The sequence below is a fragment of the Planococcus citri genome, chromosome 2 (assembly GCF_950023065.1).
Source record: "Planococcus citri chromosome 2, ihPlaCitr1.1, whole genome shotgun sequence".
Taxonomy (NCBI): Eukaryota; Metazoa; Arthropoda; class Insecta; order Hemiptera; family Pseudococcidae; genus Planococcus; species Planococcus citri.
Genome location: NC_088678.1, coordinates 67,213,185 through 67,237,511, shown reverse-complemented (window position 1 = coordinate 67,237,511; position 24,327 = coordinate 67,213,185). Strand labels below are relative to the sequence as shown.

General features: G+C 34.7%; 5 protein-coding genes across 7 annotated transcripts; all 5 read left to right on the top strand.

The window, feature by feature from the left end:
* The first annotated feature begins 2,972 nt into the window (after positions 1 to 2,972).
* On the top strand, positions 2,973 to 6,310 carry LOC135837293 (uncharacterized). Its single transcript, XM_065352516.1, has 4 exons — positions 2,973 to 3,986; positions 4,107 to 4,414; positions 4,512 to 5,301; positions 5,600 to 6,310. The coding sequence occupies exons 1-4, from the start codon at positions 3,929 to 3,931 to the stop codon at positions 5,677 to 5,679; spliced, it is 1,236 nt and encodes a 411-aa protein (XP_065208588.1). The 5' UTR covers positions 2,973 to 3,928; the 3' UTR covers positions 5,680 to 6,310.
* Positions 6,311 to 6,362: 52 nt separating this feature from the next.
* On the top strand, positions 6,363 to 8,549 carry LOC135837292 (uncharacterized). The gene is made up of 4 exons (XM_065352515.1): positions 6,363 to 6,697; positions 6,810 to 7,093; positions 7,189 to 7,972; positions 8,241 to 8,549. Exons 1-4 carry the CDS (start codon positions 6,640 to 6,642, stop codon positions 8,318 to 8,320), a joined length of 1,206 nt encoding a protein of 401 aa, XP_065208587.1. The 5' UTR covers positions 6,363 to 6,639; the 3' UTR covers positions 8,321 to 8,549.
* A 177-nt stretch (positions 8,550 to 8,726) lies between these two features.
* On the top strand, positions 8,727 to 14,353 carry LOC135837288 (uncharacterized). The gene is made up of 7 exons (XM_065352508.1): positions 8,727 to 8,985; positions 9,082 to 9,356; positions 9,420 to 9,617; positions 9,706 to 10,294; positions 10,414 to 10,676; positions 10,772 to 10,954; positions 11,044 to 14,353. Exons 1-7 carry the CDS (start codon positions 8,937 to 8,939, stop codon positions 11,278 to 11,280), a joined length of 1,794 nt encoding a protein of 597 aa, XP_065208580.1. The 5' UTR covers positions 8,727 to 8,936; the 3' UTR covers positions 11,281 to 14,353.
* A 523-nt stretch (positions 14,354 to 14,876) lies between these two features.
* Positions 14,877 to 19,650, top strand: LOC135837289 (uncharacterized). The gene is made up of 8 exons (XM_065352509.1): positions 14,877 to 15,048; positions 15,130 to 15,259; positions 15,365 to 15,639; positions 15,724 to 15,921; positions 16,012 to 16,597; positions 16,796 to 17,058; positions 17,155 to 17,337; positions 17,435 to 19,650. The coding sequence occupies exons 2-8, from the start codon at positions 15,211 to 15,213 to the stop codon at positions 17,669 to 17,671; spliced, it is 1,791 nt and encodes a 596-aa protein (XP_065208581.1). The 5' UTR covers positions 14,877 to 15,048; positions 15,130 to 15,210; the 3' UTR covers positions 17,672 to 19,650.
* A 187-nt stretch (positions 19,651 to 19,837) lies between these two features.
* Positions 19,838 to 23,123, top strand: LOC135837290 (uncharacterized). Of its 3 annotated transcripts, XM_065352511.1 has the most exons (9): positions 19,838 to 19,967; positions 20,056 to 20,178; positions 20,534 to 20,814; positions 20,886 to 21,065; positions 21,178 to 21,621; positions 21,703 to 21,760; positions 21,892 to 22,154; positions 22,264 to 22,428; positions 22,524 to 23,123. In XM_065352511.1, the coding sequence occupies exons 2-9, from the start codon at positions 20,130 to 20,132 to the stop codon at positions 22,758 to 22,760; spliced, it is 1,677 nt and encodes a 558-aa protein (XP_065208583.1). In that variant the 5' UTR covers positions 19,838 to 19,967; positions 20,056 to 20,129; the 3' UTR covers positions 22,761 to 23,123. The 3 variants fall into 3 exon arrangements, with proteins under 3 accessions (XP_065208583.1, XP_065208582.1, XP_065208584.1); XM_065352510.1 differs by having other exon boundaries at positions 19,839 to 19,967; positions 21,178 to 21,760; XM_065352512.1 differs by lacking the exon at positions 20,056 to 20,178 and having other exon boundaries at positions 19,855 to 19,967; positions 21,178 to 21,760.
* Positions 23,124 to 24,327: the final 1,204 nt, after the last annotated feature.

Sequence of the window (24,327 nt, the reverse complement as noted above, 5' to 3'; positions counted from 1 at the left end):
GAAAACCTATGGAAAAGTTCCAAAATAAATTCTCGAAATAAGGCGTGTTCCTCTGGGGTAGCTTGTAATTCAGAATCGGAAAGTTCGTTAATATTGTCGATATTCTCTTCAATATTACCGAAATGATATTGGAACGAAATTTGTTCCTTTTCTATGCTTTTTAATGGGGTTTTTATAGAAAGCGATCGGGGCTTACTCTGAGGGAAATTGCACATGAATTTCGAAAAATTCACAGGCGATTTCTATGAAAATTGCGAATAATGCTGACTTTTTGTCTTATCGGTTCAGACTGGTCAAATTCGTATTTTGACCTCGAAACAATTTGATGGTCAGCTATAAGAAAAATATTCGAATTCGGGGTTGGGATCAGAGTATAAATGATGTCAAAATCGTTATTATACTTGTGACGAACTTGAAATTTATTTTTTAATTTAAGGTCACGAAGTTTCAGACGAAGGGGATTACACATATAATGGATAATCCGCACGGGTAAAAGTTAACAAAGAACGAACTTTGTGGGTCTGAAAAAGTATTTTTCAGTCAGAAAGTTCCTCTTCTTTGTTGGAATAGACAAAATCGGTAAAATGACTTAGAACGAATTTTCTGGTTCTGAAAATTGAATTTCAATCAGAAAATTCTTCGTCTTCGTCAGGAAAATTTTCCACAATTTCAGGTATTTGGTTAATCGGTTCTGAGTAGTCGAATTCGTATAATGAGTTCGGTACAAAGTAGCGATTAGCAATTCCAGAAATGATTGGAAAGACAAGGATTAGAGAATATAGGATATCGAAATTTTCGTGAAAGCGAACGCGACCGTGAAGTAGATTTTTTACTGAAAAATCACGTTTCTTCAAACGTACGGGTGAGCACATCCAAAAATTCCAAAAGTTCCCTAAGTTCTCTACGGTAGATTTCTATAGTTTCGATAGGGTCGGTATTATCTTCAGGGACGAAATCGGAATATTCGTCAATATTCTGGTCGATTTCGGCAAAATGAAAGTCGAACGAGCTCTGTTCAATTTTTTCAATGTCTGAAGGGGACTTAATCGAAAATCTACAGGGTTGTGTCACAGTCAAATTGCACATGAATTGCAATTTTCGGGTATGGAATGTCACGTTTAGTCGATACGATTATCAAAATCAGCGTTAGAATTGGCAATTTCTTCACCGATGGGATCAGGATCGCGAAATTCGAACAATGACCTTATGAAATTCGATCGACTCAGGATTATATAAGAACGATTAACCCACACACCGTTTTGGAATTCTAAACGAACGCGAAATCGGGGTGGTTTTCTCAAAGTAATTTTCCGTGTATGCAATCGAAGCGGATTGCACATTAAATTGAGAATACGGGTATAAAAGGACAAAATCGAGATAGTTTTTACTGTAAAAATTAGCGGGTAGGATCGGGTTTGAGAATTTCAAAATTTTAGGGCCTAATTACCTTCGGAAAGGATGTAATTTGTATCTCCCTTGCTGTTTCAAATTTCGAATTGTGGGGAATCAAATTCGCCTCGCAATTTCGAAAATTTACACAACTTGGGGGTCCTACCTATGGGCTTTGTTTAAACGTTCGGATTGAGAGAAATTGACCCAGGATAGTCTCTGTCAAAGCAGATACCCGGATAAATTTGTCACAATACGAAAATTCAAACAAAGGGGTAGACAATCCGAAAAGTACGATTTGTCTGAAAATCCAAACCACGGTGAATTTACCAGGATAGTCTCTGTCTAAGCAGATGCCTAAATAAATTCACGACGTGATTCGTAAATTCGGACAAATAAAGAGGTCCTAAAATATTTAATAATTTTCTTCAACCTTGAGAAAAAAGGAAGTAAGAAAACTACTAAATTCGTCAGATTTTCGGGATTTGATCAAATTTGTGTAAGAAATTTGCATCAAACTCCGAGAATTATTTAGAGAAATTCTTTCACTAGATTTCGATAGCAAACGATCGATTTCTAGTGCCTATGAATTGTTCAAATCTTCGATCGTTTCCTAAATTCCGGAGAATCCGTACTGCCTATCGAAAATGTGTGAACAATTCCTACGTGATTTTAATATTCACGATCAATTCTAGCAAACGAGAATCTTTCGAAAATATTAAAATCTTTGAAAAATTCCAAAAATCACAACTTATTCGTAAATTTCGAGAAATTTATCAAATAAATTGGGGTTTTTCGAATTTTTTTAGAGAGAATGATCCTATTGAATAAAACTTCGTTATGTTAGACTTAACGAGGTCGTATTCGCTATTTTACAGAGCTTGATATTTTCGTCAATCTACGCAAGAAAATAGATTTTCGAAAATATGAAGGCCGGGGTTAGATATAATTCTAATTATGACGTAAATAAATTTATGACACAAAGAGAACCACGTCCGGGCGCCAATGTAAAGACAAGTCCGGTCTGTCAATGTAAGGGAAATAGGTTTATCATAAATACCTAGACAATAGTTTTTGCCTAAATGCCTACAAAAGTCCTATAAAGCTGTTGATATTATAATGCTCGGGTAGCAGCAGCGGGGTTCATTGATAGATGAGACAAGCTTACATAATTCCGTCTATGATCTGTCCGAAGACCTATCATAGGGGTGTATTAGTACCTAAATAGGGGTTAGAACCCTCCTAATTGAATTATCTACATTTATTCATTAAGCGCCTAAATAAATAAATTAAGAGAATAAGAACACCTAGTTGGATACTCCGTGTATACGATATAATTGCAATACACACCTTATAATTACAACACAAATAATTGGTAAAGCTAATTATTTGTATCTTAAGCTAACAGGTAAATAAATTCATATATGACATATTATTTAAGGAAGAAGATGATTACTTACGACCTTTTGGTGTTATACTTTGCGATGCGCGAATATAACGATTAACGATTGTTTAATAACCCAGGGGTAGTATTAGCAATTTAATCGATATTAATTACTTTTTAACAACAAAAACACGCATTGACAAATTATCGGAGCTGGGCTTAACGCGAGATGATCAGGCTCGACATGTGAACAAGAATATAAGATTCAAGCTCACCCACAACGACGCGGACTGTTCTATACACCTTAGCAAGAGTAGATGATAGAACTATAAGTCTGGAAGTCAGAATTATAAGACGTCAGACTTACAAGTCATGAGAGCATCTCGATCTCGATCGCTCGATGCTACATCTTGCCATCTCTTAATTAATCGTATCGTTCCCACCTCAAGTAGGGGAATCTCATATAGGAGAAATACTACACATAGACAGATAGGGGAATAGGAAGTATGGCAACACGTACTGTCGCAAGGCATGATGTCCCTTCACACATTTCCTATGTGTTTGTGTACATGTCTAACACAAATTAATTAAAATTAAAATTTAATAAATCGATAATTTAAGCTTCATTTAATGCGCGTGTAATTCATTACGATTTCATTAGGTACTAAATTAATTTGAATCTATAATAAATTTCAAACGTTTATAATTTCGAGTCATCATTCCGAATATTGATGAATTCATACCAACTCCTTCCTTCTCATCTCAATCGCAAGAACCATCGCACATACCTCAACTAAATACATACATTCATATTTATACAGGGTGAATCCGGAGTGGTCTGGTTCCTCGCAGTAGGTAAGTGTGCAACCAAACTTAAATCATGCTATAAAGGTTCCATATCAATCAGCCGACAGGGGCACGAGATACAGCTACATGTAATTTTTCAAATCACATTATAATAATCTATGTATCAGATCTGCTCCAGCTGTACTTATTAAAAAAACTTATATCAATCACATCTGATAAATCTAAATGTTATAAGAACTTCAGCAGATAACCTAAAAGGAGAAACATGAACATATTCAATATTCAGTTGCTTTTTTGCTTGGAAATTACCCTCATAAATCTATCATTTCATGGAAATACTGACTGAACATGACGTATTTTTGCGGAAAAGCGCGAATTTTACTTTTCATTTTACTTCAATCAAAAGGTAATCACAAAAAAATATTTGTGCTTCTTCAAGTGTGACGAAAAAAAAATACTGATGTCTATTATTAAAAGTACAACATTTATTAATCAAACAAATTTTGTTTACCAAACCAAACTGCAGGTATTTTTTTAGAGCAAGAAATACGAGAAAATGACAAAACAAAACACTTACACGAGTCGATTTCCAATATATTCGCAATCAACGCCGAAGATGCAATCGAATTAATCTCCACAACGGCAAATTATGAAATTAAGGAGTTCGAATACAATGTCAGCGAAAAAGTTAACCCATTCCAAACAAAGTTTTTCTTTCAGAACATTCGCATGTCGAGATATGATAGAAACAGTCCCGGGATATGGTGGTTAAGCTCAGAGTCTGAAGAAGATATACCACCACAATTACATTGGGAATTTATTGAAAAAAAAATGGTAAACACCGGGTAAAACCTTTTGAAATTTATAAAAAACAATCCATAGCCTATGAAATAACTTGTATTCATTTCCATTTTCGTGATTCATCACGTAGAGCCTATATTACGAAGATCTCCGCATCTCATTTTACGCGGTGATTGGCGCAGTCAAAGGCGAGAATTTATCTAAGATCGAAATACATCCTGATTTTAGAAATTTTACGTTAACTGCTGTTGGATCATACATCGAACATGACGATTTGAAATTCTCGTACAATATCGCATACAACGGTCTCAGATGTTGGTTGCCGACTATTTGGTGGACTAAAATCATATCAGTGGAAGATGATCTCAAACAATTGGAGCAACAAATTATACCCGCTTCGTTGATAGCAATGGTACACAATAATCTACGCAATAATATGGATTTTTCTGATACATTGAAGGAAATTTTCCAAACGTACGAGCAGCCCAGAAAAGAAATCATTTCTAAACATCCGGATTTCTTGAATAATCCGCAACAATATTACTACCTCATACCTGAATATACTTATTTCCGTTTTATTCTAAAAGACATCGTCATTAGAGGGCTGTCAAATTTCAAATCATTTAAATGCATTCGCAGTTCATCTGGAATTTTCACGCATACTTTACACGTAAGAGATGTTCGAGGAAACATGATTTTGGATTACAGATCTGAGAACGCGACGAACATGGAGTTGAATTTCCAAATAGATCATCTCTTTGTATCTAGAAAAGAAGACAGTGGTTGTGTTTTTGCCAAAGCAAAATTTTACACCGTAGTTGCCACAAAAACGAATGTTTCTTTGAGTGCTCGTCCATCACAAGTGATTATGAATGGATTTGAATCGGCCATCGCTTCTTCGTTATTGCCTTCGATGAAGAGTAAGTTGACAGTAATTGCACGATGTACCTACTATACCTAGGTCTACAGTTGGTATATCACAGAATATTAATTGGAAGACATTTGACATTCAATTTTAATTAATTCGGGAAGTATTTTTCTTCTCAAGAGGAATAGTGGGGTATTCGAAAATGGCAGATCGCATCCCCTTCCCCTATTCTCTACAAGGTCACGTAAGCAGGCAAATGTGGGCATTGCCGTGTTCTCCAGCTAACGTTCTTTAGCAATGAAAGTTTTTTTTTCAAATCACAAAAAACTAACGCTTTATTTTTTTTTCAGTTGGAAAAACTTGTGACCTAGAAACCTCACTGGAAGAAATCGAAATTTCCAACGTATTGTATTCGATTGATAAACAATAAATGAATTGTAACCATGATGGATTTTATTCAATGATAACAAAAATCATTAAAAAAATAGCTTCATATAGCCACATAAGATCCCGGAAGTTCTGCAAATCAAATTTTGAAGAAGTAATAGCTCTATGAAAGAGAGAGAATCACTGGGTCATTCCATGTCAAATCGCGAATCGGCGGATTTTCGCACGAAGGGGTCTTCGAGTTTTTTTCAAGATCAGATCATGTGTAGAGGTCATCAAACGATGACGAATTACCCAAACCGGTCATTTTTTCGATTTTTTGACGGGGCTGTGGGGTTTCACAGTTCTCCAAAATGTCTGAAAATGGAAATTTTCAGTTGCAAATTGCTCCGGTTGCACGTGATATAGAATTTTGAACTTTCTTTGAAAATTGTAGTACTTTGAGAGGGTAATTGACAAATGATGTCAAAATCAGTGTTGCCTTTACGAAAAACTTGTAATCAGGAAACGGGCTCAGAACTAGGTAAGTATTGGTATTTTTTTTCACCCCTGCCCTGCTCATGGTGCGGGACATCTTGAGGGGTGTCGACGGGGGGACAATCATCCAAGAGAATGAAAACCCTCAAAAACGAAAAAAAAGCGTTCTAAAGAAGAAAAAACTTCCAAAAAAAAAACGTTGAAAAAAATTATATTTTTTTTTTGTTTTCCCTCAAAATAACACTACAATCCCTTTTGATAGGCCCAGAAAACATCTGTTTTTTGACGTTATCGGCTCAAGTTGAATATACATGTATTACCACATTAATAATCTTTAAATCTGCTCCAGCTGTACTTATTAAAGAACTTATCTAAGCATCATATCTCATAAATCAAACTGTTATACATACATACAAAAAAAACTTCAGCAGATAACCTAAAAGAAAAACACATGAACAAATTCAGTTGCTTTTTTGCTCGGAAATAACACTCATAATTTATCATTTCAGGGGAACACTGACTGAAAATGACGTATTTTGGCAGAAAAGCGCGAATTTTACTTCTCATTTCACTTCAACTAAAAAGTAATCGCAACAATAATTTGTGCTGCTTTGAATGTGTAGAAAAAAAATTACTGATATCTACTTGAAAGTGTAACATTTATTAATGAATTTCGTTTGCCAAACCAAACTGCAGGTATTTTTTTAGCGCAAGAAATACGAGAAAATGACATAACAAAACACTTACACGAGTCGATTTCAAATATATTCGCAATTAACGCCGAAGATGTAATCGACTTAATCTCCACAACGGCCAATTATGAAATTAAGGAGTTCCAATACAATGTCACCAAAAAAGTGATACCATTCCAAACAATGTTTTTCTTTCAAGACATTCTCATATGGAGATTTGAAGGCACATCGTCTGAAGAAGATATACCACCTCCACAACTACATTGGGAATTTATTGAAAAAAAAATGGTAAAACTTTTTAATTTATAAAAACAATCCAAAGCGTATATGAAAGAATTTTCATGATTCCAAATTGATTTCCATTTTCATGATTCATCACACAGTTCCTATTTTACGAAGATATCCGCATCTCATTACAAGCGGTGATTGGCGCAGTCAAAGGCGAGAATTTATCCACGATCAGAGTACGCCCTCGTTTTAGCAATTTCACGTTAACTGCTGTTGGATCATATATCGAACATGATTTGAAATTCTCGTACGATATCTCATACAACGGTCTCAGATGTTGGTTGCCGACTATTTGGTGGACTGAAATCTCATCAGTAAAAGATGATCTCGAACAATTGGAGCAACAAATTATACCCGCTTCGTTAGCAATGATACACAATAATCTACTCAATAATATAGATTTTTCTGATACATTGAAGGAAATTTTCCAAGCCTACGAGAAGCCCAGAAAAGAAATCATTTCTAAACATCCGGATTTCTTGAATAATCCGCAACAATATTACTACCTCATACCTGAATATACTTTTTTCGGTTTTATTCTAAAAGACATCGTCATTAGAGGGCTGTCAAATTTCAAATCATTCAAATACATTCGCAGTACATCTGGAATTTTCTCACATACTCTACACATAACAGATGTTCGAGGAAAGATGACTTTGGATTACAGATCTGAGAACGCTACGAACTTGGAGTTGAATTTCCAAATGGATTATCTCTTTGTATCTAAAAAAGAAGACAGCGGTTGTGTTTTTGCCAAAGCGAAATTTTACACTGTAGTTTCAACGAAAACGAATGTTTCTTTGAGTGCTCGTCCGTTACAAGTGATGATGAATGGATTGGAATCGGCCATTGCTACTTCGTTATTGCCATCGATGAAGAGTAAGTTGATATAATTGCGTAATGTACATATCTAGGTCTAGTTATAGCTCAGAATACAAAAGGCAGCCAAATCATTTGAACCTAACCAGATCTCTTTGTGACAAAAACTGGGGTACTCGAAGATGACAGATCGCCTCTCTCCCCCTATTCCACATAAGGCCACGTAAACAGGAGAATGGGGGCATTGCCTTGTTCTTCTGCTAACGATCTTTAGCAAATGAAAGATTTTTTTGGATCACAAAAAACTAACGCTTTATTTTTTTTTCAGTTGGGAAAACTTGTGATCTAGAAACTTCACTGGAAGAAATTGAAGTTTCGAGAATATTGTATTCGATTCAAAATCAATAAAAGAGTAACACATGATTGAGGATGGATTCGTTGTTGTAATTTCTCTAAAAATAACAGGGGGTGATGGTGGATATCAGAGTGGCATATTTCGCTCCACCTTTTTTCAATTTACTAAATATTAAGTCCCAGATGTTCGAGGTTCGTTAAAAGTTGAAAATTCAATTTCAACAATTTGTAAACTTGTACTTATGTAAAATATAAAACTATCAATCATACATTTCCCTGTAATCACGGAGTGATCTATGATATCGATAATAAGTAGGTACTTACTACCTTAAGCATGAATATCCCACGAAATATGCATCATTTATTTTTCCATTACACAGTTGAATATTCATGATCAGATCACCTTATCTTTACAAGCTAAGGAAGGAAAAGTTTTTTAATCCGTTTTCAGTCCCATTAATTACTAAGTTGGTGCATGTGAATCGTGAAACGAATTAATACGATGTCTTTTGTTAACACAGCAGGATGGCTGGCAAGATTATGAACATTTGATGCGATTTTTTTTCGCTCGAACCAATCAAATGAAAAATAATTCAGGGTTCAAGACAGTTCTTTGAACATACGAAGTTTTCGTACTGATCAAATCATTAAATTTAGTTCCTCATTCAATATGAGTTCAAGATCCAAAGCATTTTTCTTAATTTTGCTCACATTGGAAGGTAATTTCATTAAACATTCCACTGGAAAGTCCCATCATTTTAATTTTACTTAACACCGTCCCACTGACACGTATAATTTTTTTACACAATCCACAGCGATAATTTCGACTCAAGCGCAAGCCCAACTGAATTACGAAAACGATGTGACAAAACAAGTAGATGACTGGATCGCTAGATTATTCAAAATTACCAAGGAATCGATGAAGAAACTATTCAGCAGGATATCAACAACAACATTGAACGATTTTAGTTTCGATATCGATCAAGAAATCCCACCATTGGGCAACAAGTTTCATTTTCGCGATGTTTACATGAACGTGAGCGAATTCAGATCACCGCAGCTTGACTGGAGGTTTTCCGAAAATAAAATGGTGGGTATGGTGGTTAAAAAATACTCCGATTACGAGAATAATTAACATGTTACCGATTCGCAGATCATATTTTTGAGTGAATTTACCGTCAGAATGCTCGGATATCTTCTGAAACCATCTAATGCACATTATACCGGATTTGACACCCATCTTGATTTGGAAAACATCTCATTCACTTTCGCCCTGAATGCTGATGAGAAAATTTCACAAGATTTCAGGCAAAATGAAAGCTGGTTATGGTATAGCGTTGATGCAAAATGGGTAAATGAGAAAATACAAACGTATGTACGTATTATTTATTGAAAGTATTCACACTCATCTTACCATTCCTCTTCCCATCTTGTTTCAGAGAGCACGTTTTTACGAATTCGACGAATATGAATATTCGCCGCATGATAAAAGAAACGAATTAGAAAAAGAACTTTTGCCCGCAGCTGTCGCTCTGCTGCGTGAAAATTTAAACCGAAACCCACAATTTGCCGATAGTTTGCGAACCATTTTCGCAATTTACAGCGACCGTAGAAAATCTCTCGTTAAAATGCATCCCGATTTCTTCACCATGCGAGATAAATATTACTACCTTATCCCGAATATACCATTTTTCTGTTTCAATTTGAAAAAAGTCATCATCCAAGGATTATGGAACCTGGAATTGTTCAAAGTCAACAAAGGAAATGCAGCAAAAATTGTGATAAAAGACGTTCACGGAAGCTTGAACTTGGATTTTGGCACTTCGCAAGAAACCCCTCTCGAATTAAAGTTTAAAATCGATCTCATCTCTTTGTCGGTACAATACGAGACACTTGTAAGTGTGGACGCGAGATCTTACAGCGTTAGTAGAGACGATTCGTTTTTACCTTATCGACAATCAACTCTGATCATGCAGCAGCTCGAAATGGCTATCGCTCAGGCGCTATTATTTGTATCATTTAAAGAATGTAAGTTGGAGCCAATACCAAAAAAAAATCATCTCAGCCGAAGACTATACGTATCATTTATCCCAAGGAAGCTTTTTTGATTTATTCTAATCTATCAATTTATTCTTTTGTATCGACAGTTTCCTGGTCCGAAAACCAACTATCTAAAATTGAAGAAATCGAATCTCCAATAAGAGAAATCCTGAATAAAAACTCGGATAAATCCGATTGGCAAGCTTTCAAACAAACGCTCAGAGAATGGATACCATTCAACGATGATTACATCGGCAATCACACAGAATCATACAACTACTATATTTCATTTCCAAACGTGACAGTTAATCTCATTTCGAAAATTCCTTACCCCGAAGAAATCCAATGTGAATTTCCCGATAATCTGAAAGTAGGTATCTGAAAAAACCATTATAGTGAAAAAAATTAGGACACTTTTCGTTGAATTAAAATTGCACGAATTTATACTCGAATGAATTATTACAGATGACTCATGAAATTAAGGCTAAACCAATACGAAAGCTACGTTTGAGTAATAAACAAGGCAACGGAATCGATATAAATTTCCACGCTAATGCCACATCCATTAGTTTTTCTCAAATCAAGCCCAATGCAACCGAAGGCAACAGCAGCTGCGAATTTCAAATATATAATAACGAAGATATCAGGGTAAGATGAAGTTGAGCATGTGATAGTGAGAGTGACATTCAATAACTTCCAAGATCAATTAATCCTATAAGAGAACAATATCATTTCAGGTCCAATTACAGCTAGAAAAAAACACCAGTCTAAGCAAAGATGAACTGGAACTGAAGCAGAAAATCGACGCAACGTTGATTTCAATGGCGAAGGAAAGGGTTACTCAAAACATCAAGTCTGTGGTTTGTTTTCCATTCAAAGTATGCTCTCAAACGAAACGAATGGTCGATGGATTTTTAATACGATTCGTCGACAATGTGTTGGAAAAATGTTCGTTGCAAAGAATCCCGAAATGAAGAGAATCCATCACATACATAGTTGATAATTTTTCGTCAAAATTCTTGGATGTGCACTTGAGCCTTTGTAAAAAACGACGCGTTATTTTTTAATGGGTCATTCCATGCCAAATCGGCGGATTTTTGCACGAGGGGTCTTCGATTTTTTTCAAAATCAGATCATTTGTAGAGGTCATCAAACGATGACGAATGACGCAAACCGGACATTTTTTCGATTTTTTTTTGACTGAGCTGTGGCGCTTCAAAGTTCTCCAAAATGGCCGAAAATGGAAAATTTCAGTTGCGAATTGCTCCGGTTGTACGTGGTATAGAATTTTGAACTTTTTTTCAAATTGTAGTACTTTGAGAGGGTAATCGACGAGTGATGTCAAAATCAGTGTTGCCACTTTCAAAAACCTAAAAAAATCGATTTTAAAACTTATAATTTAAATATAACCACGATGTCCGCCAGTAAAAATTCTAAAAAAATTCTCAGTTTTAGTCCTTTTTATGTAGAATGACATATCAAAAAATTGGACTGGCATCTTTTTTCATTTTCGAGGAAAAAAAATTTCAAGTTTTACGATTGCAGAAAAAGTACCATCAGAAACCTAAAAAATGAAAATTTTTGCATTTTTGAAATATTTTACCAATGTGTAGACGATAATGTGAATAAAATCCCTCTCCCCCCAATTTGTCGACAAATTGACGAAAAATGCGTATATTTCACTCTTGGAATAAAAATTTATAGCACGAAAAATGTCAATTCGTTAACAAGGGGGGGGGCTGGGGAGGGGGATTTTATTCACATTATCGTCTACACATTGGTAAAATATTTCAAAAATGCAAAAATTTTCATTTTTTAGGTTTCTGATGGTACTTTTTCTGCAATTGTAAAACTTGAAATTTTTTCAAAATTCTATACCACGTACAACCGGAGCAACTCGCAACTGAAATTTTCCATTTTCGGCCATTTTGGAGAACTTTGAAGCGCCACAGCTCCGTCAAAAAAAAATCGAAAAAATGTCCGGTTTGCGTCATTCGTCATCGTTTGATGACCTCTACAAATGATCTGATTTTGAAAAAAATCGAAGACCCCTCGTGCAAGAATCCGCCGATTTGGCATGGAATGACCCAATGAAATTAGATCCCTTGAAATTTTTTTTCATCAATTCCTCTCTATCAATTTTTTAGAGCTTCGCACCAGACAAATTGCATTTCATTTTTTTTAAAACTCTGACATGCTCACAAGAAAAAATTTCCACACAACAGAATTAGAAAGAAACTGGTTAATGCGTCGGGAGGGGTTCTCAATTTTGAACAAAAAAATCATTCTCAAATTCAAAAACTCCTCCCCACCCCTTCCTCCAAAAAAAGCTTATGATCAACAAAACTTCAATGTTTTGAATTTTGGAAAACATTTCTGAAATAAAATTCACAATAAAACGTTAACATCACTTTTCAAAAAGAAAAGTTCTGTTCTTCTTAAAACTGAATTTTCATAAAAGAAACTTTAAGAAATGTTGAGCTTTCATTAAAAATTTAGGCCCAAATTTCAATCAATCGGAGAACTTTCTTAGTTTTCTCCTTTCTGAAATTCTGACTCACATTCCAAAATGAATACATTTCAAAATCGGATCCTCCCTCCGAACGTCTTGCTTTATTTCAATATATTAATTTCAAACGTAATATCACAATCTATGTAATTTTTCAGCCCAATCTTTGGCATAAAAATTTTTGAAATTAATCCACATAATATGTAGAATTTAGCACAATAGAGTACAATTTTTGAAGATATCAACACCGCATTAAAAAATTTGAAACTTCTACGAAAATGGAAAATTTTCCATAATATCTAAGTACTTACGTATATCAATTTTGATATACCAATAATTGCATCCTATGTTAGAACTGTCAGAAGCAATTTCTTGCTTGGGTTACATTAAAAGATTACACCGCATCAAAAATCCAATCTTACTTATCAATCAGGGTGGGCTCTACTTTGAAATTTTGCTTTTTCAAACTCTCGACCCACCGGACTCCCAAGTTGTTGGATTTTATTGGAAAATGATACCCTACACTTTCATTTTCCCTTGAACCCTTCCCTCCAAATGTGCTGAAAGCCCCCCTCTTCTTAATGAAAAATCCCAAATTATCCAAAATTTTCTCATTAATGCGTAAGCGTTAAAAATTTTGTCCCCTTTTCAGAAAAAAAACTTTCTTCAGCCCCCATGTTTGGTTTTCTTGCATGGAACATATATCCCCCTCTCCCTCAAAAATTAAAGTCTATCAAATTTTGTTGAAGATTTCCCATTCCTCAGAACCCCTTTTTCAAGAAATAATCTTCGCCAGTCTCTCAAACAATGTTAATCCCCCCGCATGGTGCGCAATGAGGTCTGTATGATTTTGTTGAAAATTTTTCATTTTTCGTCAGAATTCTTTCCAAAGACCACATTTTCAAAAAAAAAACTTCCTTCGTCGGGCAAACAATAATTATTCATTTTTTTCATTTCTCATCTTTTTTTTCCAACTTTGGGAGCTACATTTAAGCAGGGATTTCCAGCCAGCCAATAGCTAAAATCCAATAGCTGATGCAAGCCAATGGTATTTAAGCCAATAGCCAAAAGCCAGCTCAATGAGAAATTGCCAGCCAATAGCAAATAGCCAAAAACTAATGAATTTGAAATGATTTTCAAATTTTTCAATAACACTTTTTTTTTCATACCTATTTTTTTTTTTTTACTCACGACTCTCGTCTACACTCACTGATACCACAGAAATGAAATTGTCCTTTTTAACAATCATCTACGCATCATAACGAGTATTTTGAGGGGTCACATGTACCTACTTTAGTTTTCGTAAGCCAAAAGCCAGCTAATCGCCAGCAAATGAAATTTTGCCAGCCAATGGCTAGCTTTATTTAAGCTAATGAAAATTAGGATAAAAGCTGATGGAAATCCCTGCATTTAAGATATTTCAAATCAAGAACGTTTTTCATTCAAAGCTTTGTAGATTAGTATTTTTATTTTTTATGTTTTCATTTTCTAGTATTTTTGTGTTAATTTTTTTAAGAATAATAAATTTTTGTAATTTACATTCCTCACAAATTTCATTTTAAGCTGTGCAAAGTATGCGCAGATGCACGTTAGAATACGCCCAGGGCCCCTGAAAAGCAAATAATTTCTCTTAAATTTTCAAAGATCGAAAGACGAAAAAAAGCACGAAGAAAACAAAACAAAGAGCCAATTTTTGATTTCAGTACAACCCTGTAAGAAAATTTCTATTCATTTTCCAATTACGACTTTTCGAGAGCTTTTGCTTTTTCTTTCGAAACGTCAACGCAGCATAATGTGACAAATTTTTTTAACATCTCGTCCGTTCATAAAAAGAACTCTTGTAACTTCTCTGATACTCGTACATCATCAGAGTTGTATGTAAACTATAAAACTATCAATCATACATTTCCTGGTAATTAAATCACGAAGTGATATGATATCGGTAATAAGTACCTAAAACACGAATATCCCACGAGATATGCATCATTTATTTTTCCATTACACAGTTGAATATTCATGATCAGATCACCTTATCTTTACAAACTAAGGAAGGAAAAGTTTTAATCCGCTTTCAGTCCCATTAATTACCAAGTTGGTGCATGTGAATCGTGAAACGAATTAATACGATGTCTTTTCTTTACACAGCTGGATGGCTGGCAAAATTATGAACATTTGATGCGATTTTTTTTCGCTCGAAAGTATGTAAGAGTAATTACCTCAATCCATCACTAGAGTAGGTATCTGTTCAGAAAATTTCCAATTTAATCTAATCAAATGAAAAGTAATTCAATGGCAATACATACTTATAATTCAGGGTTCAAGACAGTTCTTTGAATACAAGTACCCACTAAGTTTCAGTACTCAACAAATCATTGAATTCAGTTCCTTATCTAATATGAATTCAAGATCCAAGGCATTTTTCTTGATATTGCTCGCATTGGAAGGTAATAATTCTAAGTTTCATAAGATACTTCACCAATCACCATGATCTTAGTTATTCTCAGCACTGTCACACCGTCCGATACAATTTTTTTTTTCACAAAACACAGCGATAATTACGACTCAAGCCCAAGCCCAACTCACTTACGAATATGATGTGACAAAACAATTGGATGGCTGGATCTCCAGTTTATTAAAAATTACCAAGGAATCGATGAAGAAACTATTCAGCAGGATATCAACAACAACATTAAACGATTTTAGTTTCGATATCGGTCATGACATCCCACCATTGGGCAACAAGTTTCTTTTTCGCGATATTTACATGAACGTGAGCGAATTTAGATCGCCCCAGCTTGACTGGAGATTTTCCGAAAATAAAATGGTAGGTGCCTACGGTAGAAATATGTATGTTTTAAAAAATAAACCGATGGCGAACGAGAATAATTAACACTTTACCAATCCGCAGATCGTATTTTTGAGAGAATTAACCGTTCGAATGTTCGGATGGCTTGTGAAACCATACAACGCACCTTATACCGGATTTGAAACGCATCTAGACTTGGAAAACATCTCATTCACTTTCGCCATAAATGCTGATGAGAACATTTCACAAGACTTCAGTCCAGATAAAAGCTGGTTATGGTACCACGGCGATCTAAACTGGGTAAATGGGAAAATACTAAAATGTATTACTGAAAGTATTCACACTCATCTTACCATTCCTCTTCTCTCTTCTTTTTTTTAAAAAAAATAGGAAGTGCGTTTTCACAATTCAAGTGACAACGACGAACCGCCGGAAAACAGAAGGCAGGAATTGGAAGAAGCCCTTTTACCCCCAGCTGTCGCTCTGCTGCGTGAAAATTTAAACCAAAACCCGCAATTTGCCAAAAGTCTAAGAGCCATTTTCGCAGTTTACAGCGACCGTAAAAAATCTCTCGTTGAAATGTATCCTGATTTATTCACCATGCCAGATAAATATTACTACCTTATCCCGAAAATACCGTTTTTCTGTTTCAATTTGAAAAATGTTATCGTCCAAGGATTATGGAACCTGGAATCGATCAAAGTCGACAAAGGAAATGGAGCGAAAATCGTGATAAAAGACATTCGCGGAAGCTTGGACTTGGATTTTGGCACTCCTTCGCAAGAAAAACCACTCGAATTAAAATTTAACATCGATCACTTCTCTTTGTCGGTACAATATGAGACATTTGTAAGTGTAGATGCGAGATGTTACAGCGTTAATAGAGCCAATTCGATATTACCCTATCGACAATCCACTCTGATCATGCAGCGGATCGAACTGGCTATCGCTCAGTCGCTATTATCATTTAAGGAAGGTAAGTTGGAGCCAAGAAAGAACAAATCCATCTGAGCCAAAGATTACGCGTATGCTTTATCCCAAGGAAACTATTTTGATTCTTTTTCTATGTAGCTCATACTCGTAATTCAAGTCGCCAAGAAAATTTATATGTATGTAATTGAAATATGGCCTCGCATTTATTCTAATCAATCAATTTATTCTTTTTTATCGACAGTTATCTGGTCCGAAAATCAACTATCCAAAATTCACGACATCGAATTTCCAATAAGAGAAATCTTGAATAAAAGCTTGGGCAAATCCGATTGGCAAGCTTTCAAACAAACGCTCAGAGAATGGATACCATTCAACGATGATTACATCGGCAACCAGACTGAATCATACAACTATTATATTTCATTTCCAAACGTGACAGTTAATCTCATTTCGAAAATTCCTTACCCCGAAGAAATCCAATGTGAATTTCCCGATAATCTGACAGTAGGTATCTAAAAAAAACCAGTACAGTGAAAAAAATTAGGACACTTTTTGTTGAATTAAAATTGCACGAAGTTATACTTGAATGAATTATTACAGATGACTCATGAAATTAAGGTTAAACCAATACGAAAGCTACGTTTGAGTAATAAACAAGGGAATGGAATCGATATAAATTTCCACGCTAATGTCACATCCATTAGTTTTTCTCAAATCAAGCCCAATGAAACTGAAGGCAACGGCAGCTGCGAATTTCAAATATATAATAACGAAGATATCAGGGTAAGATGAAGTTGATGTTGAGCACCTATGATAGTGACATTCAATAACTTCCACAACCAATTCATCCTACATGTATAAGAGAAAAATATCATTTCAGGTCCAATTACTGCCAGAGAAAAACACCAGTCTAAGCAAAGATGAACTGGAACTGAAGCAGAAAATCGACGCGACGTTGATTTCGATGGCGAAGGAAAGGGTTACTCAAAACATCAAGTCTGTGGTTTGTTTTCCATTCAAAGTATGCTCTCAAACGAAACGAATGGTCGACGGATTTTTAATACGTTTCGTCGACAATGTATTGGAAAAATGTTCGTTGCAAAGAATCCCGAAATGAAGAAAATTCATCACATACCCGGATGATAATTTTTCGTCAAAATTCTTGGATGGAGACTCGCAAAAAGACAAATTGAATTTAAAAAAAATAAATAAATAATTTGGCATGCTCACAAGAAAAATTTCCACACAACAGAATTAGGAAGAAACCAGGTAATGTGTTGCAAGGGTTCTCAATTTTGGAAAAGAATTTCAAATTGAAAATTTTAAAAGCATAATTGGTGAATAAATTCTCCCTCAACAAAAAAATTGATGATCAACAGAACTTTAATGTTTTAAATTTGTAAAAACTTTCATTTTCGAAAAATTGCTGAAATTTTGGTTCGGAAACTTTTTTTTTTGGGGGGGGGGGAGTGTTTTTAATTACAAGATTATTACACCCGAAAGGGGGGGGGGTTATATTTGGTTTGTGAGGTTGATATTTTTTATTAGGGAGATGAATTTTTGTATTTCAGGGGGTAATTTTTTGGCCCTCAGTCAGTGCTGAGCACTGATTCAAAAAGGCTTCTATACCTGGCCATAATAAAGCCAATATGGATTTATGGGATCGCACTTTGGGGTTGTGCAAGCAAATCCAATGTAGCAGTCATCCAAAGGTGCCAAAATGTAATACTTCGAAAAATGGTGAATGCTTATCGCTACGAGAGGAATGACGCTCTGCACCGCGACCTCCAGATTGAAACAATCGAGTCAGAGATTCGAAGATACGCCATGAGGCACGAGGATAGGCTGTCAAGGCACTCGAACCCAACTGCCATCGAGCTGCTGGATAATTCTGAAGATATCCGAAGATTGAAAAGGTTCAGACCCTCGGATCTGCCAATACGCAGGCTGTGAATAAATAGAAAGAAAAATACCAGACTTGCTGAGGGATATCGCATCAGTGGACGCGAATCCTCGTACCTAGTGAACCAATTGTGAATGGCGCAAATAGATGCCGCTCTGCTGGCAGTTGTTGTGTAAATTTAAAATAAAAAAAAAAAGGGGGTAATTTTCAAAGAGCTTTCGCCCTCGCTATGCTAGTTCCAATTTGATTTCATTTTTCAAAATTAAAAAATTGGAAAAACAATCGTTCAAGTGTCAGAAAATAAAATAAAACCCAGAAATTACGCCTGATATTGTTTTGCATTATTTTATCGAAATTTACCCCCTTGCAATGTGTACTTAGGTTGATTTAAAATAATTCAATAAAGAAACATTTTCCAAAAGTTTTGCGCCTTCGTTTTGCCCTGACCCAGGTCTATTCTAAGAATTTTTGCATCTACACAAAGTACCTGCAAAAATCAAAAAATTATCATGTCCCTCCCTTCCTACCTAAAAACCGTTGAAAATTTCGTGTAATTCTTTTGAAAAATCAAAATAGAAACATTTTAAATCTATACGTATTTGATTAAAAATCAATTATTTTAGTTGAATTCCACCCCTCCCCTTCCAACTCCGAACCAGTCGTCGAATGATTTTTTGTCCAAGTAGAGATGACCTGTGTTGACTTCCCTGAAACGTGCCTATTCTAGAAATCGAGAGAGCAACTACCTTTTGCAAACTTTGATATTTCTGACAGAAATTTTTGATATAATTTTTTGAAACAAACAAAAATAGTGAATTCGAAAAAAGCTCATCTTTCAAATTGATGGTCAGCTACATTGAAAGTTGAAATTTGGTGACTTTGAAGGCATATGAAGAAAATATTTTCTTCTTTTGAATTTTCAAAGATGAAAAGACGAAATAAAAGCACGAAGAAAACCAAACAAAGAGCCAATTTTTGATTCCAGAACCAACCCTGTGAAAGAATTTCTATTCATCTTCTAATTTACAATTTTTCGAGAGCTTTTGCCACAATTTAGTGGCATATTTCGCTCCACCTTTTTTCAATTTACTAAGTATTAAGTCATAGATGTTTGAGGTTCGTTAAAAGTTGAAAATTCAACTTCAATAATTTGTAAAGTTGTGCATATGTAAAATATAAAACTATTAATCATATTTGTACATTTCCTAGTAATCATATATGATATCGATAATAAGTATACCTAAAAAAAGAATATCCCACGAAATATGCATCATTTATTTTTCCATTACTTAATTGAATATTCATGATTAGATCACCTTATCATTACAAACTAAGGAAGGGAAAATTCTAATCTGTTTTCAGTCCCATTAATTACCAAGTTGATGAATGTGAATCTTGAAACGAATAGGTAATACGATGGTTGACAAAATTATGAACATGTGCTTCGATTTTTTTTTTTTTTTGCTCGAAAATATGTACGACTAATTGCCTTAATCCATTACTAGAGTAGGTATGTACATATCTGTCCAAAAAATTTTGAATTTAATATAATCACATGAAAATTAATTCAATGGCAATAAATACTACTTATAATTCAGGGTTCAAGACAGCTCTCTGAACATAATAAAGTTTTCGTACTCGTCAAATCATCGAATTCAGTTCCTTATTTAATATGAATTCAAGATCCAAGACATTTTTCTTGATTTTGTTCGCATTGGAAGGTATAAGTACACTGAAAAAAAAAAACAATAAAAATTACTATTTCAGTATAGTAACCGGATCCAATCCAAAAATAATAGTGATTTTTACTCAGCCAAAAAATACATTTTACTATAGAATTAGGTAAAATTTATTACTCTCATAGTAAAATTTACTAATCTCATAGTAAAATTTACTAATCTCATAGTAAAAATCGCAATATTTTTGAATGGGATCCGGTTACTGTATGAAATAGTAAAAATTATCCATAATTTTTTTTCCGTGTAATTCTAATTTCATGAGACACTTCGCCAATCACTATGACCTCAGTTATTCTCAACATTGTCACACTAATACAATTTTTTCCACAATCCACAGCGATAATTTCGACTCAAGCCCAAGCCCAATTCACTCACGAACACGATGTGACAAAATACATGGATGAATGGATCGCCAGATTGTTCAAATTTACCAAGGAACCGATGAAGAAACTATTCAGCAAGATATCCACAACAACATTGAGCGCTTTTAGTTTCGATATCGGTGATTACATCTCACCATTGGGCAGCACATTTTATTTTCGCGATGTTTACATGAACGTGAGCGAATTCAGATGGTCCCAGCTTGACTGGAGATTTTCCGAAAATACGAGTGAAATGGTACGGTAGAAATAACACGTTTTAAAAAATACATCCATAACGAGAATAATTAACACTCTACCAATCCGCAGCTCGTATTCGTGAGTGAATTCACCGTCAGAGTATTTGGCTGTATATTGAAAACATCCGATGAACATTATACCAGATTTGAAACGTTTCTAGGTTTGGAAAACACCTCATTCACTTTCGCCATAAATGCCGATGAGAAAATTTCGCAAGATTTCAGGCAGAATAAAAGCCGGATACTTATGGTATAGCGATGTTTCTCACTGTGTAAATGAAAAAATACCAACGTATAGGCCTATTATTAAAAGTATTCACGCTCATCTGTTACTCACCATTCCTCTTCCCATCTTGTTTTAGGAAGCACGGTTTTACGATTGCAACGATTCTTCTCAACCGGATTATCATAGAACGGAATTGGATGCAGCCCTTTTGCCCGCAGCTGTCGCTCTGCTGCGTGAAAATTTAAACCAAAACCCAAAATTTGCCAAAAGTCTACGAGCCATTTTCGACCGTAGAAAATCTCGACTCGTTAAAACATATCCGGATTTATTCACCATGCCGGATAAATATTACTACCTTATCCCGAAAATACCGTTTTTCAGTTTCAATTTGAAAAATGTTATCATCCATGGACTATGGAACCTGGAATCGATCAAAGTCAACAAAGGAAATGAAGCAAAAATCGTGGTAAAAGACGTTCACGGAAGCTTGAACTTGGATTTTGGCACTTCGCAAGAAACCCCTCTCGAATTAATGTTTAAAATCGATCACTTCTCTTTGTCGGTACAACATGAGAAATTTGTAAGTGTGGACGTGAGATTTTACAGCGTTAGTAGAGCCAATTCATTATTACCTTATCGACAATCAACTCTGATCATGCAGCGGATCGAATTGGCTATCGCTGAAGCACTATTACTTGTATCATTTAAGGAAGGTATAGGTACGTATAAGTTGGAGCCACGAACAAAAAAGAATCTCACCTGGGCCAAAGCCTATTTATACGTATCATTCATCCCAACTCCCCTCTTTTGATTTATTCTAATCTCTCAATGTATTCTTTTGTATCTACAGTTTCCTGGTCCAAAAATCAACTGTCTGAAATTCAAGAAATTGAATTACCAATAAAAGAAATCCTGAATAAAAGCTCAGACAAATCCGATTGGCAAACTTTCAAACAAACGCTCAGAGAATGGATACCATTCAACGATGATTACATCGGCAATTACACAGAATCATACAACTACTATATTTCATTTCCAAACGTGACAGTTAATCTCATTTCGAAAATTCCTTATCGTGAAGAAATCCAATGCGAATTTCCCGATAATCTGAAAGTAAGTACCTAAAATAACCAGAACAGTTAAAAAAATTACCACAGTCTTAATCGGTGGATTAAAATTGCACGAATTTATAAATAAATTACAAATGACTCATGAAATTAAGGCTAAACCAATACGAAAGCTACGTTTGAGAACTAAAAAAGGCAACGGTATCGATATAAATTTCCACGCTAATGTCACATCCATTAGTTTTTCTCAAATCAAGCCCAATGTAACTGAAGGCAACGGCAGCTGCGAATTTCAAATATATAATAACGAAGATATCAGGGTAAGATCATAAGATGAAAATGAGCACACGGACGATAGTGACATTCTATAACTTCCACGACCAATTCATCCTATAAGAGAAAAATATCGTTTCAGGTTCAATTACTGCCAGAGAAAAACACCAGTCTAGGCAAAGATGAACTGGAACTGAAGCAGAAAATCGATGCAACGTTGATTTCGATAGCGAAGGAAAGGGTTACTCAAAACATCAAGTCTGTGGTTTGTTTTCCATTCAAAGTATGCTCTCAAACGAAACGAATGGTCGATGGATTTTTAATACGTTTCGTCGATAATGTGTTGGAAAAATGTTCGTTGCAAAGAATCACGAAATGAAGAGAATCCATCACGTACCCAGTTGATAATTTTTCGTCAAAATCCTTGGATGGGCACTTGAGCCTTTTGTAAAAAATGAAAAGTTTTTTTGTAATGAAATGTCATCCCTTGAACATTTTTTCCATCAATTCTTCTCCATCGATTTTTTAGAGCTTGCAAATGACAAATTTAATCCTGCAGAGTCCAAAGCACAGCATTTCATTTTTTATTTTTTTTAAAACTTTGACATGCTCACAAGAAAAAATTTCCACACAACAGAATTGGAATGAAACTGGGTGTAATGCGTCGCAAGGGTTCTCTATTTTGAAAAAAAAATCATTTTCAAATTCAAAATTTCAAAAACAGGATTGGTAAAAAGTAGAACCCCCCGAACCACCCCCCCCCCATAATAAAAAATTTGATCATCAACAAAACTTCAATGTTTTGAATTTTAAAAAATCTTCATTTTGAAAAAAAAAATCATTTTCAATTTTAAAATTTTGAAAACCATGATCGGTGAAAAATTAAATACACCCCCACCACTCCTCCAAAAATTGATGATCAACAATACCTACTTCAATGTTTTGAATTTTGAAAAATTTCATTTTCGAAAAAATTGCTGAAATTTTGGTATGGAATTTGAAATTGACAATAAAACGTTAACATCACTACTCAAAAAAATAGTTCTTGAAACTGAATTTTCAAAAAAGGAATTTAAAAAAATTATGAGCTTTTATCCAAGATTTGAGCTCAAATTCCAATCGATGGAAGAACTTTCTTGGTTTTCTAAAAATTTTGTGGTTGCAGTAAAATAAATGAATCAATCTAAGTAACATAATTTTTTGCGAATTTTAAATTTCTGACCCAGGTTTCCACATGAGTTCATTTCTAAACGAGACCCTGCCTTAGGACGTCTTTATTCATTTTATTGTATTTCAAACTAATTGATCAGCACAATTTTTTTCGAATATCTCAATTTAATTTTTCAGTCCAATCTTTTGCATAAAAATTTTTGAAATTGATGCACATAGAACTTCGTAAATTAATTTGAAATTTCTATGAAAACGAACAATTTTTCATGGTAAATCAATTTTGATATACCTACGAATAATTGCATCCTATGGCAGGACTGTCAAAAACAATTTCTTGTCTTGGTTTACGTTAAAAAATTACACCGCATCAAAATCCAATCCTATCGATCAGGGTGGACTTTACTTCGAAATTTTGTTCTTCTAGAGTCTAAACCCACTACCAAGTTGTTGGGATTTTATCGAAAACTGATTCCCTATACTTTAATTTTTCCTTGTGTATAAAAAATATGTACCTACTAAAAGCCCATCACCTGCCCCAATTGAAAAAAAAAAATTATCAAAAAATTTCCCAATAAGTAATGCATCAGAATTCAAAATATTATCCCCTTTTCACGAAAAATCTTTCTACGGTCCCCAAAAAATTTTGGTCTTCTTGCATGAAACATCCCTTCTTTTCCCCGCCCCCCTCAAATTGAAGTCTGTCAAATTTTGTTGAAAATTTCTCATTCCGGTGAAAGAATCCTTCTCGGAAACCCGTTTTCAATAAAAATATTCTT